The sequence below is a fragment of the Mycena indigotica genome (assembly GCF_014461135.1).
Source record: "Mycena indigotica strain 171206Taipei chromosome Unknown Mind.scaff0009, whole genome shotgun sequence".
Classification (NCBI taxonomy): Eukaryota; Fungi; Basidiomycota; class Agaricomycetes; order Agaricales; family Mycenaceae; genus Mycena; species Mycena indigotica.
Genome location: NW_023503008.1, coordinates 3,499,440 through 3,517,411, shown reverse-complemented (window position 1 = coordinate 3,517,411; position 17,972 = coordinate 3,499,440). Strand labels below are relative to the sequence as shown.

General features: G+C 49.6%; 2 protein-coding genes across 2 annotated transcripts; both read left to right on the top strand.

Annotated features, from left to right (window-relative positions):
- Positions 1–7,812: 7,812 nt before the first annotated feature.
- On the top strand, positions 7,813–9,317 carry MIND_01089600 (uncharacterized protein; the record flags this gene model as incomplete). The annotated part of the gene is made up of 7 exons (XM_037367466.1): positions 7,813–7,933; positions 7,987–8,033; positions 8,366–8,457; positions 8,517–8,636; positions 8,684–8,822; positions 8,871–9,156; positions 9,208–9,317. The coding sequence occupies 7 exons, from the start codon at positions 7,813–7,815 to the stop codon at positions 9,315–9,317; spliced, it is 915 nt and encodes a 304-aa protein (XP_037216860.1).
- A 5,119-nt stretch (positions 9,318–14,436) lies between these two features.
- MIND_01089500 (uncharacterized protein) lies at positions 14,437–17,747 on the top strand (the record flags this gene model as incomplete). Its single annotated transcript, XM_037367465.1, has 17 exons — positions 14,437–14,514; positions 14,566–14,916; positions 15,285–15,345; positions 15,577–15,614; positions 15,663–15,754; positions 15,814–15,937; positions 15,981–16,119; positions 16,168–16,299; positions 16,350–16,454; positions 16,506–16,623; positions 16,677–16,801; positions 16,851–16,957; positions 17,008–17,180; positions 17,227–17,291; positions 17,350–17,466; positions 17,513–17,688; positions 17,739–17,747. 17 exons carry the CDS (start codon positions 14,437–14,439, stop codon positions 17,745–17,747), a joined length of 2,010 nt encoding a protein of 669 aa, XP_037216859.1.
- Positions 17,748–17,972: the final 225 nt, after the last annotated feature.

Here is a 17,972-nt window from a genome sequence, read left to right as displayed (position 1 = left end):
GCAGCTCCGCGTTGGCAGCGGGGCGGTCGTGTCGTTGTTCACGTAGACGTTTTGAGTCAGTGTGGATGCAACGCGGTTGTTGAAAGCTGTTGATGTTGACGACATAGTCTGCAGTCCCGAGCCCCAGCTGAGCAAGTCGTCGTCGTCTTCAGTGTTGGTGAGTTATCGTTGCCGCTGTCTTGATGTATACTGAGCAATTGTCGGCGCAGAGTGATGTGGTCGTAGATATTCTTCCGCGTGGGTCTCTCGTTGTTCCCGACCGCGCGCCCCGTTGGAAGCTAGTGGTGGTCGTCTCGAGAAGAAAGATTGGCGCGTGATCGATCGGCGATCGATCGGCCGGCCCGTGTCCCGCACGTGGACGCCGAAGACTCTGACTTTTCTCCTTCATGTAGGTCAAGTGGGAGTCGCGCTCACGCTGCCTTGAGTTCCCGGTATGTGTTTGGGCTTCATTTTGCTTCAACTTCTGACTCTTTTCCCAGCTCTTTGACGCTTTACTGGGGTGTCAATCTCGGCGCTTTCAAGCTAGTGGTTCTCTTGCTCCCGGGCGAGCTCGTTGACGGAGCCAGGTTGTGCGGTGAGTACCTTGTTCTTTTGACTCTGTTCTGTCCTTACTGACTTGTTTCAATAGCGGTCTGCAAGCGGTTCCGACCGTCTGGACCTTTCATCGGCGGCTTCTTCTCGTCCCAAACGAGTTTAGCTACCCCGCGGAACAACTGGACCGCGAAATTGCTCGCGTTTACGAGCACTAGTATGTGTATCTTGCTTTTTTTGCTAACAATATTAATGTTATCAAACAGTTTCTTGCTATTCTTTCGCCCCGCGAGAGAGGTTCTCGCGTTCCCGCCGGTCTGGGTAGCCACTCGGATTGGCGATGGGTATCTGCTCGTTTGCTGGGCGGTTGCTCGTCGGGAGGTGGTCTTGCTGGAGAGCTGTACGGTTAGTACTCTCCTCCACCTTCTTTCTCGGCTGACATGCTTCAATAGTGGTCTCTTGGCTGTTTGTACATCTCATCGGCGGGTTTGGAGCGTGCTGCTCGTCTCAAACGAGTTTCGCTTGTCGCGCGGAACGACTGGGCCGCGAAATCGCTCGCGTTTGCGAGCACCAGTGTTTGTACTCTGCTTTGTCTTTACTTCACAATATTGACGTTTTTTTACAGTTTCTTGTTGTTTTTTGGCCCCGCGGGAGGAGTCTTGGAGTCTGGGCAACGATTCAAGTGGGGGGATAAATCGCTGGTCGTTTGGTGGGCGGATTCTGGCCACAAGGCAACGAGAGAGAGCTGCGCGGTCAGTAGCTTTTCTTTGGACTCTATTTGTTGACTGACGTGTTTGAAGAGTCGTTTGACTGTTTGTAGCTTTCATCGGCGGGTGCTGAGCATGCTGCTCGTCTCAAACGAGTGCGCGCGGAACGACTGGGCCGCGGAACGGCTTCCATTTGGCATCTTAAGATACGGTCTGTACCTTTCTTTTACTTTGCTTCTCAACAATATTGATGTTATTGAACAGTTTCTGAACGGCAGTTTAGTACTTTCTTCTCTTCGACTCCCTTTATTTGCGCTGACACACCTGGACAGTCTGGACAACAACGCGGCCTCGCGAGCGCGGTCATCCCAGTCTCGTGTTTGCTTTTGGGCAACACTGATATTTCCACGACGGACTTGTGGTTTGTTTCCGTGTGTGGTGCGAGTTCAGGCTTTGCTGCTGACGTCTGGGGTTGTTCTCGTCGGCAAGGTATGTGTTATTGCCTCTGTTTGCGGGCGCTGACCTTGCGTCATAGCCAATTCGGTGTTGAGAGAAAGCCGCTACTTTGGTCATATGTACGAGGCGGCTCGTTTGGCATGGGTTTCGGAACGAGTTGGACCGGGAGCGCCGAGCAGTTTAGCTGGATGTCGAGTACGGCTTCTCCGCGCGAAGAGCCCGCGAGTTGACAGCGCGAGCCTTCTCTTTGGTAGGGTAAGCGTTATGGCTGGCTAGGGCGGGGCGGGACTGACCTTGATATCCAGCCGTTTCAGGCCAGACGCGCAAGCGCGGATCAGGAGGAGAGCGGGGGACAACGCTTGGTCGTTGTTGTGTGGAGTGGCTTGCGGGAAGGAAGGCGGCAGGGCGGCCCGTTTGGATGGGCGTTCACGGCGGTGGTTATTCGAGATGAGAGCGGTTGCGGGCCGAGGGGTGCCGGGAGTAGACCTTTTTTGGTTGCGATTCATCTATATAAACAATCACGTTGCCTCAAACTATGTCTACACGTTAAGAAGAGTAATCAAAAGTCAGGATCAACCCAAAGGGCGCGACCATATCCTTCAGCCTTTGCTCGAAGTACACAGTGCCCATCAAGATGGCGATGCTGAAGCTGCTCACCCGCGTCTTACTCGCCCTGAACTACCAAGTTTCGCCGATTTTGGCCCAGGCGGGGCAGCATGGATGTGTGCAAAACCGCCCGCGCTTCTTCCTGTTCGCTGCCCGGCGCGGCTCTGTTTTACCGAAACCCCCACTGCCGATGCACGTGTTCAAGCCTGCACAGCGGCGCAAGCTCTTCATCGAGGGCGACTTCATTGGCGGCGCAAAACGCGGACGGATGGCGAATACCGACTCGGATGATGAAGACGGCAACAATTTTGTACCACATCCCGGGTTCACGATCAAAGACGCGACAAGTGACCTCCCCAAATTCGATTGGTAAGCTTCTCCTGGGTTTCGCACACTTACTGACGCTGGCAGGATCAACCCTCACGAAGTCATTGCCCAGACTGCGGCAGATAAGAAGACAGTCCAAACAAGACTCGCGTCTGGCATCAAGCAATGCGATGCATCCACCACGCCCGTTGGATATGCCGAGCCTGTGCCGTATCTTACAGAGCCCCAAACCCGCTATCAACGCGAAATGCGGCGCAGCAACTCATCCTTGGTAGAGGACCACGTGACACTTCGGTACTCGTCGTTCGTTGTGGAGGCGACGGTAACGGTACCGTTGAAGCCCAAAGCAGGACATCCTGGTAAATAAAGAGAAAGATTGCTCGCATTTCTGAATCCTATTTGCTAGATCTTCCACGGGCTTTTCACAAACGGCTGAATCCGAACAAGACGCGGAAGTTTGGGCGATTGGATGAGAATGGGCCGTTCAAGACTGCGATGACTCAAGTATCGCCGAGTAGTCATGGGAGTCAGCTTCTCCATCCAACGGTTTGTCGGAGCACGGTTTTGTTTAGTGGTATTGACCTGGTCTGCAGCAAAAATGGACGATCACGGTCTTGGAGGCTAAGCGCGCTCAAGGCTTTCCGGATTCCTTCAAGCTGTGGTCTGACGCGAGCAATGCTGGAGGTGTCATCCGTCAGGTGGGTGCCACGGAACTTGACTTGTGCTGCTGTTTATTTCCCTAGTACTACAAGCATATTGGCAACGCTGTTCCTGTGCCTCTTGCTGCTGCAGTTAGCCGCAGTTTCGAGCAGGCATTGCTGCAATCCGAGTCTAGCCGCCGCGAGGACAGTCCTGAAGCGGAACTGTGAGAGTTGTAAATCTAAGCTGATCTCACTCTGTTGTTGTAGCCCTGTTTGCTCTACTATCGTGCCATTACAATGTAGTCTGTGCCAATGAAGAAAACAATACTATAGGTTTACGTCGTTGCATGCTCCCAACGCCAGCCTGCCCCACTGCCTCGTTGTGATCTGCGCGCGCGTGCATGTGTCCTGTGGTGCCGCGCCGCGCCGCGTTCCTCCACCTCCACCTCTTCCTCCATCTCGCCACGTCATCGTCACCGCTTACACGCCAAGTCCACGCGGTCACGTGTTTCCACTTTTAATTTGGACTTGCGCGATTTTATCCATTTTAGCATAGTTTTGGCTGGAGTGAGTTTGAGATGTCCCTAAAATCACGTTAATTAGGCTTAGCAAACGCGTGCTCCGGGTACCCAATCCCATTCTGCACTTTCTGCAGTTCTGGGCCAGGGTTTCCCCTCCCGAAGGTAAAGACAGCGCCGACAACAAAAAAAAAAAAGGAATGGGGAGTGATGACTAAGCACTCACCAGTAACAGTCTTCGTGCCAGTCCAAGAGTTGTCTCTGTAGTGCTGCTAACTTGTCATTAGACCATGACTCCGAGTCTAGCATATAGTAACAACACTCACCACCACCAGTATGGGGGAAAAGAGAAAGAGAGAGGTTATGTTTGACCACTTGGTATTCACCTCCTCAACAGAGCACTCAGACTCACCACCAGCATAACGACAAGACGATGGGGGGAAAAGAGGAAGAGTATTTTTGTGTGACCACTTGGCGTCACCTATTCTCGGAATATTTGATCGGACCTTACACTGTTATGTTATGTGATAGTGTTTCATCTGGGTCCTGAGTTCAACTCCCGATGTTGCACAATTTAACTCTGAGTATCAGCACTGTTAATCACTTTGCAACTTCCAATATGAAGTGGGTAAGAGTGGTGAGTCAAAGTCTGCTGTTTGGGGTAGTTCACTAGTGTAAAAGTAAAATGAAAACTTTTCTTAGTGTGAATCATGATATGTATTTACATGGAACCTTACACTTCCTTAAATGGTAACTTGGCCCTGAATTACTTCCTAGAATAGTAATTTACAGAAAATAAAAAGTGGGTAAAAATGAATTCTGAGCTTTGCTTGATGGAAATTTGGCTGACTTGTCCTAATGAGAAGTGGGTAAAAATCAATTTTCATTGTAGAAATCTAGCAGACTTTAGATCCAAACCAAAGTTTTATGTTTGTATCAGCCAGTAAAACTAGACTTGGTCAAGACTTGGTTCCAATAAAAAGTGAGTAAAATAGACAGCACTTAGCACCTTCCGAGAATGGTAATTCCTTGACATTTTGGCCTTATCAACAGAGATTCAACTAGAATAGTATTTAACCACAGCCAAAACTAGCCTTGTCCCAATAAAAAGTGGGTAAAAATCAAATAAATTGAAAAATCAAATAAAATATGTAATTCCTTGATAATAAAAGCATTTCTTGGAAAAATAAAAAGGAGATAAAAATCAAATCTAAGCCTTTCTTGATGGAAATCATGATGCTTGCTTGTAGTTCATATCTGGTGTGATGGGGCATCAAACTGGACCACATGATCTGTCACACTCTATCACATTGTACCTAGAGACTACAACACTGGTCAGACTTGATCTACAAGAAACCCAAGTATACAAAAAATCAAATCAAAAACTTTTGTTGATATTAAAAATCAAATAAGGTCTGTATATAAATAGTTCCAACAAAAAGTAGGTGAAAATGAAATAAGCTGACAAATCTATCTTAATATGTCAGTCAAAGCCAGAGCAAGCCCAATAAAAAGTGGGTAAAAGTGTAAGGGCAACCCTGGAGAAGATGAAGGCCAGATCATAAGCCAGGTCCCAGGAGATCATCCGGGAAGACCACCGGATGGCAGCAGTGATGTGCCTAATAGAGTCGCAGGGGCGGAATTTAAGTCAGACCAGAAATGGAGACATCTTGGGCATAAGAAGTTAAGACAGACAAAATCTGTCTTCATATGCTAGCCAAAACCAAAATAAGCCCAATAAAAAGTGAGTAAATATGTATATTGATTCTTATCAGTTTTGAGTACTATATTGTTTTATTCAATTTGTTGGTCATATGTCACACCTGTGCTGATCTGACAAAAAAAACATCAGTTACAGGGTGCTAGCTTGTATATAGAAATCTTTTGGTTGAATTTTGGATCTTAACTAGTGTGGGGGCTGACAAATCCACATTTGCATGCCAGTCAAAACAGCCTTTGAAGCCAGCAATAGTCCCAATAAAAAGTGGCTAAATATCAAATATCAGACCATATCACCAGACTTACTTCGATCAATTCGGCCAGATCATCACTTTTTGATAGAATCAAAAGCTTTACAAAATCTCAAAAATCAAGAAAGAATTATTTCTGGAGTTTCTGAAAATTGGGCATGACTGTGACATGCCGAATTGGTCAAACTTGTATAGTAGTGCTGATAAAAAGTAAGTGAAAAATATCAAAAGGATTCAAAATCAAAAGAAAAATGTGCTATGACCTCCTTGAAATGCTGAGAGAATGGCAATTCCCGATTGAACACACACAACATCCCCAGCCGATGACAGTCGGGCAGCTGTCAAAATGTTCCATAATGCTTTCTCGGACACCCGGAAGCCGGTCACGTGACCTTATCGCGCTACCGCCTGTGGCCAAAAAGGGAAATTCTCAATTCAACCACTGTTCTACGGCTAAAATTGCTCCGATTTTGCTCAAAATTTAGGAGGAGTTGCTTACGTAATCACTCTGTTGGACCCAACTTTCATCGGTGGCGAAGGCTCTCCACAAACAGGCCATCTTGCGAAGGTGTGTTGTTTCGCTGATTCCTGGCATATTGAGCCAGGGAGTCGGCCGATTTCCCTCGGAACTTGAGACATTCACGTGATAACATGCTCCACCAACTTCGCCAACTCCGATTCCCCAAAGAATCCTTTACTCCCTGAAATTTCATACAACACCCCAAAGTTCTGCATTTCTCAACGGCGAACTTGCAGCAATGTCAGCCTGAAACATGCTGGGCATCATCCCTGATGTCACTCGCCTAAAAGCTTGGGCGCTCCGCTGTCTGGTATGTCGTATTTTGCTTTCCACTCCCCAACTCTGTTTTCTGATTTTGGTCTCTTACAGTGTATTATCAGGCCCTGAAACTCATCTATACGGACCATAGTATCATACCTCATGTATATATACACACAAACTGCTCAATATACGTCCGGAAAGCTATCTGAATCACACAAAACCGGTTTCCACGCCTTACCGGCAGTAGCAAGATCGCCCAGGTACATCTGTCAGTGATGCGCCTTTCCGGCGAGCGATCATCTTGCATGTCATAGCTCGCCCTACGCCGAGCGCCGACGGGCACTGGGTATAAAGCCCAGCCCCAATCCGACAGTTCCATCATTCCCTCCCCTTCTCTCCCTTTCCTCTCTCCCACTTTTCTCCTTGCTCTGATGTCGCCGTCGTCATCCTCCCCCCCATCCGAAGTTCCCCACCATTGCGCAATATGCTCGCCGGGTTTGTCGTTGTCGGCAGGTAAGGTGTCGCTGCTTCGCCGAGGTGTTGCTGATTGTTGTAAAGGTGAGTGGTCGTGTCTTGATATTCTTGTTATCTTGCTTACTGGTTGTAGGCGACGATGCGGACCCGGGCACCTACGCCGGGTTGGTCTGTGTCTTCAACGACAACACCGTTGTCCGGGAGGTGGAACCTGACGTCTTAGACATCGTGAGTTTGTCACCATTTCCTTCCTGCAAGCAGTGACTTACCGCATTGCAGTCGTCGGGGTACCGGGCCCGAACCTTTGCCAACTTCGGTCACAAGCGACGCGCAACAACTCACCAGCGCTGTCCCGAAAGACAGGCCGTGGCCTTTCCGCCTTTTGATATCGATGTCTTCGTCGCAGATTCTTGACTTTGGTGTCGGCGCGGCAATCCTGGGGCGAGCAGCGGGTCGGATGACGAGGGCGGCAAGGTTGTTGGCTGCGGGTCATTGCGGAGGGAACGAGGAGGTAGCGTTAGGCGGTGGAGGGTCGGAAAGCTCGGTGTTGGCGACACGATGCCGCGCTCGAAGGACTTGAAAAGGTTGAGCTGCCGTTAGATGGTGGGTAGGACTTGGGCGGCTCTGGTCGCGTTGAGGCAATACTGCCAGAGGTTATCGGTGAGTCGTCATCTTGCTGCCTCTGTTCCCCAACTTAGTTTCCCAGTCTGTGCCGATTTGTCATCTGGATGGAAGGGGATTTCGCCGGTTGGCCGCGTCAAAGCTGGAAGTTATAGGTGAGTGGTTGTCTTGCCTGCCGCCATGCTCCAGCTCAGTTTCGCAGTCTGCGCCGAGTTGCCGTCTAGATGGAAAGAGCAGGGCTCGGGAAGCAGCTCTGCGTTGGCAGCGGGGCGGTCCTGTCATTGTTCACGTAGACATTTGAGTCAGTGTGGATGCAACGCGGTTGTTGAAGGCTGTTGATTTTTGATGACATAGTCTGCAGCCCCGAGCCCCAGCTGAGCAAGTCGTCGTCTTCAGTGTTGGTGAGTTATCGTTGCCGCTGTCTTGATGCTATACTGAGCAATTATCGGCGCAGTGAGTCATGTGGTCGTAATACTTGAAGATATTGTTCAGCGTGGGTCTCCCGTTGTCCCCCGACCGCGCGGCCCCGTTGGAAGTTGGTGGTGGTCGGCTCTGGAAGAAGATTGGCGCGTGATCGATCGGCGATCGATCGGCCGGCCCGTGTCCCGCACGTGCACGCCGAAGACTCTGAATTTTACTTCATGTAGCCATTTGGGAGTCGCGCTCACGCTGCCTTGAGCTCCCAGTATGCGTTTGGGCTTCATTTTCCTTCAACTTCTGACTCTTTTCTCAGCTCTTTGACGCTTTATACTGGGGTGTCAATCTCGGCGCTTTCAAGCTAGTGGTTCTCTTGCTCCCGGGCGGGCTCGTTGACGGAGCCAGGTTGTGCGGTGAGCACTTTGTTCTTTTGACTCTGTTCTGTCCTTACTGACTTGTTTTAATAGCGGTCTGCAAGCAGTTCTGACCGTCTGGACCTTTCATCGGCTCCTGCTTGTCCCAAACGAGTTTGACCTGCCCCGCGGAACGACCGGACCGCGAAATTGCTCGCGTTTGCGAGCACTAGCGTGTGTATCTTGCTTTTTTTGCTAACGATATTAATGTTGTTAAACAGTTTCTTGCTGTTCTTGCGCCGCGCGGGAGAGGTTCTCGCGTTCCCGCCGGTCTGGGCATCGCTTCGAGTCGGCGATGGGTATCTGCTCGTTTGGTGGGCGGTTGGTTGGCGGGATTTGGTCTTGCTGGTGAGCTGTACGGTCAGTACTCTCCTCTATCTTCATTTCTCGCCTGACACACTGTAACAGTGGTCTCCGAGCTGTATTGGCTGTCTGTACCGCTCATCGGCGGGTTTGGAGCGTGCTGCTCGTCTCAAACGAAGTTTCGCTTGTCCCGCTGGAACGACTGGGCATGAAATAGCTCGCGTTTGCAGCACCAGTGTTTGTACCCTGCTTTTGCTTTTACTTCACGATATTGACGTCTTTTACAGTTTCTTGTGGTTCTTTGGCCCCGCAGGAGGAGTCTGGGCAACGATTCAAGTCGGGGATAAATCGCTGGTCGTTTGGTGGGCGGAGGCAGCGAGAGAGCTGCGCGGTCAGTAGCTTTTCTTTGACTCGATTCGTTGACTGACTGACGTGTTTGAAGAGTCGTTTGACCGTTTGTATCTTTCATCGGCGGGTACTGAGCATGCTGCTCGTCTCAAACGAGTGCGCGGAATGACTGGGCCGCGGAACGGCTTCCATTTGGCCCCTTAAGATACGGTCTGTACCTTTCTTTTACTTTGCTTCACAACAATATTGATGTTATTGAACAGTTTCTTGTCGTTCTTTCGCCCCGCGGGAGGAGTCTTGGGAGTCTGGGCAGCGATCCAAGTCGGAGATGAATCGCTGGTCGTTTGGTGGGCGGATTCTGGCCACAAGGCAGCGAGAGAGCTGCGCGGTCAGTGCCTTTTCTTTGACTCCATTTCTTGACTGACGTGTTTGAACAGTTGTTTGCCCGTTTGTACCTTTCATCGAGCATGCTCCTCGTCTCAAACCGCCCCGCAGAACGACTGTCGGGCGAAACGGCTTCTGTTTGGCCTCCAAGATACGGTCTGTACCTTTCTTTTTGTTTGCTTGACAATATTGATGTTATTGGACAGTTTCTTGCTGGTCTTCCGGAGGAGATATCGCGTTTGAGCAGGTCGGCGATGAAATTCTGCTCGTTGCATCGGCGGGTACTGCTGGACCTGGTTTGCTTACCTCTGACAGATCTGCATTTGGATTGGTGCTCTTGGAAGCGCCGTCTTGACCGAGATTGCGTGGTAAGTACTTTGTTCTCAACTCTGTTCTCACTGACATTTTGACTAGTAGTCTGCAAGCGGTTCGGACCGGTCGTACCCTTTATAGGCGGGTACTGCTCGTCTCAAACGAGAGTTTGGCCTGCGGAACAGCTTGCGTTTGCGAACGTAAGATGACTGTATGTGCTCTACCTTTATCGCTTTACCATGATACTGATGCTTTTCTCAAGTGTTTGCTGTTGGGCTATTCGTGTTTGGTGAACGGCAGTTTAGTACTTTCTTCTCTTCGACTCCCTTTATTTGCGCTGACACACCTGGACAGTCTGGACAACAACGCGGCCTCGCGAGCGCGGTCATCCCAGTCTCGTGTTTGCTTTTGGGCAACACTGATATTTCCACGACGGACTTGTGGTTTGTTTCCGTGTGTGGTGCGAGTTCAGGCTTTGCTGCTGACGTCTGGGGTTGTTCTCGTCGGCAAGGTATGTGTTATTGCCTCTGTTTGCGGGCGCTGACCTTGCGTCATAGCCAATCGGTGTTGAGAGAAAGCCGCTACTTTGGTCATATGTACGAGGCGGCTCGTTTGGCATGGGTTTCGGAACGAGTTGGACCGGGAGCGCCGAGCAGTTTAGCTGGATGTCGAGTACGGCTTCTCCGCGCGAAGAGCCCGCACAGCCTTCTCTTTGCTAGGGTAAGCGTTATGGCTGGCTAGGGCGGGGGCGGGACTGACCTTGATATCCAGCCGTTTCAGGCCAGACGCGCAAGCGCGGATCAGGAGGAGAGCGGGGGACAACGCTTGGTCGTTGTTGTGTGGAGTGGCTTGCGGGAAGGAAGGCGGCAGGGCGGCCCGTTTGGATGGGCGTTCACGGCGGTGGTTATTCGAGATGAGAGCGGTTGCGGGCCGAGGGGTGCCGGGAGTAGACCTTTTTTGGTTGCGATTCATCTATATAAACAATCACGTTGCCTCAAACTATGTCTACACGTTAAGAAGAGTAATCAAAAGTCAGGATCAACCCAAAGGGCGCGACCATATCCTTCAGCCTTTGCTCGAAGTACACAGTGCCCATCAAGATGGCGATGCTGAAGCTGCTCACCCGCGTCTTACTCGCCCTGAACTACCAAGTTTCGCCGATTTTGGCCCAGGCGGGCAGCATGGATGTGTGCAAAACCGCCCGCGCTTCTTCCTGTTCGCTGCCCGGCGCGGCTCTGTTTTACCGAAACCCCCACTGCCGATGCACGTGTTCAAGCCTGCACAGCGGCGCAAGCTCTTCATCGAGGGACTCGGAATATTTGATCGGACCTTACACTGTTATGTTATGTGATAGTGTTTCATCTGGGTCCTGAGTTCAACTCCCGATGTTGCGCAATTTAACTCTGATACAGAAGTGTAGCATGGTAAGAAAAATCAAATGTGAGGGTGAGTCAAAGTGGGTAGTTCACCAGTGAAAAGTGGGTAAAAATGAAATGAAAACTTTTCTTAGTGGGAATGAACCTTCAATGGTAACTTAGCTTGAATCAAGTTGAATTACTGCCCAGAATAGTGATTTATGGAAAAATAAAAAGTGCGTAAAAATGAATTCTGAGCTTATAATTGACTGACTTGTCCCAATAAAAAGTGGGTAAAAATCAATTTTCATTATAGACTAACTAAAGTTTCATGCTTGTATCAGCCAGTAAAACTGGACTTGGTTCCAATAAAAATTGATTGAATATGCAGTCCTTACCTTCCGAGAATGGTAATTTGGCCTTATTAACAGAGATTCAACTGGAATTACTTCCTGGAATAGTATTTAACCTGAAGCCAAAACTAGACTTGTCCCAATAAAAAGTGGGTAAAATATACTTAACATTTCCCAAAATAGCAATTCCTTGATATCTCCATATGATTTTGGCTGGGAAATTACATTATTTTGCAAACATCTAGTCACATCGTCAGTGCCTAGGGAATCCAGTATGCTAATTTGGACCTTTACAGCTTTACACTGATATAAAGACCAATAAAAGTTGGGTAAAAATCAAATAAAAACTTTTCCTAATAGGAATCTGTTTAAGTTTAGTCACAGTAAAAAGTGGGCAAAAATCAAATCAAATGTTGATTTAGACCTTAATTCTTCCCTGAAATGGTAATTCCTTGATGATTAGACAACTATTTCAAAAAAGTGGGTGAAAATCAAATCTAAGCATTTATAAAACTACAAAGACTTTCCCTAATAGGAATCTAATGTTTGGGCTTAGCAGGTTACAAAAGTAGTGAAATGAAAGTGTTCTACACATCCAGAGCTTAATATTTCCCAAAATGGTAATTCCTTGATAATAAAAGCATTTCTTGGAAAAATAAAAAGGAGATAAAAATCAAATCTAAGCCTTTCTTGATGGAAATCATGATGCTTGCTTGTAGTTCATATCTGGTGTGATGGGGCATCAAACTGGACCACATGATCTGTCACACTCTATCACATTGTACCTAGAGACTACAACACTGGTCAGACTTGATCTACAAGAAACCCAACCAAAGTGTACAAAAAAATCAAATCAAAAACTTTCATTGATATTAAAATCAAATAAGGTCTGTATATAAATAGTTCCAATAAAAAGTAGGTGAAAATGAAATAAAATGTTTAGGCTGACAAATCTATCTTAATATGTCAGTCAAAACCAGAGCAAGCCCAATAAAAAGTGGGTAAAAGTGTAAGGGCAACCCTGGAGAAGATGAAGGCCAGATCATAAGCCAGGTCCCAGGAGATCATCCGGAAGACCACCGGATGGCAGCAGTGATGTGCCTAATAGAGTCGCAGGGGCGGAATTTAAGTCAGACCAGAAATGGAGACATCTTGGGCATAAGAAGTTAAGACAGACAAAATCTGTCTTCATATGCTAGCCAAAACCAAAATAAGCCCAATAAAAAGTGAGTAAATATGTATATTGATTCTTATCAGTTTTGAGTACTATATTCAATGTGTTGGTCATATGTCACACCTGTGCTGATCTGACAAAAAAGACATCAGTTACAGGGTGCTAGCTTGTATATAGAAATCTTTTGGTTGAATTTTGGATCTTAACTAGTGTGGGGGCTGACAAATCCACATTTGCATGCCAGTCAAAACAGCCTTTGAAGCCAGCAATAGTCCCAATAAAAAGTGGCTAAATATCAAATATCAGACCATATCACCAGACTTACTTCGATCAATTCGGCCAGATCATCACTTTTTGATAGAATCAAAAGCTTTACAAAATCTCAAAAATCAAGAAAGAATTATTTCTGGAGTTCGGCATGACTGTGACATGCCGAATTGGTCAAACTTGTATAGTAGTGCTGATAGAAAGTAAGTGAAAACTTTTGCCTTAAAAAAGCAGTTTATGATATTATTAGAAATCTAACATAGTTAGAAGGCATTATTGTAAGAGGCTTCACAGTGAGAAAGAAGAAATATCAAAAGGATTCAAAATCAAAAGAAAAATGTGCTATGACCTCCTTGAAATGCTGAGAGAATGGCAATTCCCGATTGAACACACACAACATCCCCAGCCGATGACAGTCGGGCAGCTGTCAAAATGTTCCATAATGCTTTCTCGGACACCCGGAAGCCGGTCACGTGACCTTATCGCGCACTACCGCCTGTGGCCAAAAAGGGAAATTCTCAATTCAACCACTGTTCTACGGCTAAAATTGCTCCGATTTTGCTCAAAATTCAGGAGGAGTTGCTTACGTAATCATCCTCTTGGACCCAACTTTCATCGGTGGCGAAGGCTCTCCAGAAACAGGCCATCTTGCGAAGGTGTGTTGTTTCGCTGATTCCTGGCATATTGAGCCAGGGAGTCGGCCGATTTCCTTCGGAACTTGAGGCCTTCACGTGACAACATGCCCCACCAACTTCGCCGCCTCTGATTCCCCACAGGATCCTTTACTCCGCCGAAATTTCATACAACACCCCAAAGTTCTGCATTTCTCAACGGCGAACTTGCAGCGATGTCAGCATGAAACATGCTGGGCATCACCCCTGATGTCACTCGCCTAAAAGCTTGGGCGCTCCGCTCTCCAGTATGTCGTATTTCACTTTCCACTCCCCAACTCAGTTTTCAGATTTTGGTCTCTTGCATTGTATTATCAGGCCCTGAAACTCATCTATACCGACCATAGTATCATACTTCATGTATATATACACACTAACTGCTCAGCATATGTCCCGAAAGCTATCTGAATCACACAAAACCGGATTCCACGCCTTATCGGCAGTAGCAAGATCGCCCAGGTACACCTGTCAGTGATGCGCCTTTCCGGCGAGCGATCACCTTGTGTGTCATAGCTCGCCTACGCCGAGCGCCGACGGGCACTGGGTATAAAGCCCAGCCCCAATCCGACAGTTCCATCATTCCCCCTTCTCTCCCTTTCCTCTCTCCCACTTTTCTCCTTGCTCTGATGCCGCCGTCGACATCGTCCCCCCCATCCGAGTTCGCTACCATTGGGCAACACACTCGCCGGGCTTGTCGTTGTCCGCAGGTGCGTTGTCGCTGCTTCGCCGAGGTGTTGCTGATTGTTGCAAAGGTGAGTGGTCGTGTCTTGATATTCTTGTTGTCTTGCTTACTGGTTGTAGGTGGCGATGTGGACCCGGGCACCAACGCCGGGTTGGTCTGTTTCTTCAACGACAACACCGTTGTCCTGGACGTGGAACCTACTTGTGAGTCTGTCACCATTTCCTTCTTGCAGGCAGTGACTTACCGCATTGCAGTCGTCGGGGTACCGGGCCCACGACGATCGTGAACCTTTGCCGTGGTTGAGACTTCAGTCACAAACGACGCGAAACAACTCACCAGCGCTGTCCCGAAATACCGCCGTGCCTTTCCGCCTTTCGGCCAGGGTTGGCGATATCGATGTGTTCGTCGTGGATTCTCGACTTTGGTGTCGGTGCGGCGATCCTTGGGCGAGCAGCAGGTCGGATGACGAGGGCGGCGAGGTTGTTGCCAAGACTGGCTGCGGGTCATCGCGGAAGGAACGAGTTGGTAGCGTTAGGGCCGGAAAGCTCGGTGTTGGCGACACGATGCCGCGCTCGGTTGAGTTGCCGTTAGAAGAGGAGAGAATGGTGGGCAGCTCTGGCCGCGTTTAAGGCGGTACTGCCGAAGGTTATCGGTGAGTCGTCATCTTGCTGCCACTGTTCCCCAACTGATTTTCCCAGTCTGTGCGGATTTGCCATCTGGATGGAAGGGGATTTCGCCGCGTTGGCCGCGTCAAAGCCAGAAGTTACGGGTGAGTGCTTGTTGCCTGCCGCTATGCTCGAGCTCAGTTTCGCAGTCTGCGCCGAGTTGCCGTCTAGATGGAAAGAGCAGGGCTCGGGAAGCAGCTCTGCGTTGGCAGCGGGGCGGTCCTGTCGTTGTTCACGTAGACATTTGAGTCAGTGTGGATGCAACGCGGTTGTTGAAGGCTGTTGATTTTTGATGACATAGTCTGCAGCCCCGAGCCCCAGCTGAGAAAGCCATCGTCTATGGAGTCGTCGTCGTCGTCTTCAGTGTTGGTGAGTTATCGTTGCCGCTGTCTTGATGCTATGCTGAGCAATTGTCGCCGCAGAGTGATGTGGTCGTAGATATTCTTCCGCGTGGGTCTCTCGTTGTCCCCGACCGCGCGCCCCGTTGGAAGCTAGTGGTCGGCTCGAGAAGAAAGATTGGCGCGTGATCGATCGGCGATCGATCGGCCGGCCCGTGTCCCGCACGTGCACGCCGAAGACTCTGAATTTTACTTCATGTAGCCATTTGGGAGTCGCGCTCACGCTGCCTTGAGCTCCCAGTATGCGTTTGGGCTTCATTTTCCTTCAACTTCTGACTCTTTTCTCAGCTCTTTGACGCTTTATACTGGGGTGTCAATCTCAGCGCTTTCAAGCTAGTGGTTCTCTTGCTCCCGGGCGGGCTCGTTGACGGAGCCAGGTTGTGCGGTGAGCACTTTGTTCTTTTGACTCTGTTCTGTCCTTACTGACTTGTTTTAATAGCGGTCTGCAAGCGGTTCTGACCGTCTGGACCTTTCATCGGCTCCTCCTCGTCCCAAACGAGTTTGACCTGCCCCGCGGAACGACCGGACCGCGAAATTGCTCGCGTTTGCGAGCACTAGCGTGTGTATCTTGCTTTTTTTGCCAACGATATTAATGTTGTTAAACAGTTTCTTGCTGTTCTTGCGCCGCGCGGGAGAGGTTCTCGCGTTCCCGCCGGTCTGGGCTTCGCTTCGAGTCGGCGATGGGTATCTGCTCGTTTGGTGGGCGGTTGGTTGGCGGGATGTGGTCTTGCTGGTGAGCTGTACGGTCAGTACTCTCCTCTATCTTCATTTCTCGCCTGACACACTGTAACAGTGGTCTCCGAGCTGTATTGGCTGTCTGTACCGCTCATCAGCGGGTTTGGAGCGTGCTGCTCGTCTCAAACGAGTTTCGCTTGTCCCGCGGAACGACTGGGCCGCGAAATAGCTCGCGTTTGCGAGCACCAGTGTTTGTACCCTGCTTTTGCTTTTACTTCACGATATTGACGTCTTTTACAGTTTCTTGTTGTTCTTTGGCCCCGCAGGAGGAGTCTGGGCAACGATTCAAGTCGGGGATAAAACGCTGGTCGTTTGGTGGGGCGGAGGCAGCGAGAGAGCTGCGCGGTCAGTAGCTTTTCTTTGACTCGATTCGTTGACTGACTGACGTGTTTGAAGAGTCGTTTGACCGTTTGTATCTTTCATCGGCGGGTACTGAGCATGCTGCTCGTCTCAAACGAGTGCGCGCAGAACGACTGGGCCGCGGAACGGCTTCCATTTGGCCCCTTAAGATACGGTCTGTACCTTTCTTTTACTTTGCTTCACAACAATATTGATGTTATTGAACAGTTTCTTGTCGTTCTTTCGCCCCGCGGGAGGAGTCTTGGGAGTCTGGGCAGCGATCCAAGTCGGAGATGAATCGCTGGTCGTTTGGTGGGCGGATTCTGGCCACAAGGCAGCGAGAGAGCTGCGCGGTCAGTGCCTTTTCTTTGACTCCATTTGTTGACTGACGTGTTTGAACAGTTGTTTGCCCGTTTGTACATACCTTTCATCGAGCATGCTCCTCGTCTCAAACCGCCCCGCAGAACGACTGTCGGGCGAAACGGCTTCTGTTTGGCCTCCAAGATACGGTCTGTACCTTTCTTTTTGTTTGCTTGACAATATTGATGTTATTGGACAGTTTCTTGCTGGTCTTCCGGAGGAGACATTGCGTTTGAGCAGGTCGGCGATGAAATTCTGCTCGTTGCGACAGTCCTTGCATCGGCGGGTACTGCTGGACCTGGTTTGCTTACCTCTGACAGATCTGCATTCGGATTGGTGCTCTTGGAAGCGCGTCTTGACCGAGATTGCGTGGTAAGTACTTTGTTCTCAACTCTGTTCTCACTGACATTTTGACTAGTAGTCTGCAAGCGGTTCGGACCGGTCGTACCCTTTATAGGCGGGTACTGCTCGTCTCAAACGAGAGTTTGGCCTGCGGAACAGCTTGCGTTTGCGAACGTAAGATGACTGTATGTCATCCCAGTCTCGTGTTTGCTTTTGGGCAACACTGATATTTCCACGACGGACTTGTGGTTTGTTTCCGTGTGTGGTGCGAGTTCAGGCTTTGCTGCTGACGTCTGGGGTTGTTCTCGTCGGCAAGGTATGTGTTATTGCCTCTGTTTGCGGGCGCTGACCTTGCGTCATAGCCAATTCGGTGTTGAGAGAAAGCCGCTACTTTGGTCATATGTACGAGGCGGCTCGTTTGGCATGGGTTTCGGAACGAGTTGGACCGGGAGCGCCGAGCAGTTTAGCTGGATGTCGAGTACGGCTTCTCCGCGCGAAGAGCCCGCGAGTTGACAGCGCGAGCCTTCTCTTTGGTAGGGTAAGCGTTATGGCTGGCTAGGGCGGGGCGGGACTGACCTTGATATCCAGCCGTTTTAGGCCAGACGCGCAAGCGCGGATCAGGAGGAGAGCGGGAGACAACGCAGCAGGTAGATTTGGTCGTTGTTGTGTGGAGTGGCTTGCGGGAAGGAAGGCGGCAGGGCGGCCCGTTTGGATGGGCGTTCACGGCGGTGGTTATTCGAGATGAGAGCGGTTGCGGGCCGAGGGGTGCCGGGCAGTCACTTTGAGTAGACCTTTTTTGGTTGCGATTCATTTATGTAAACA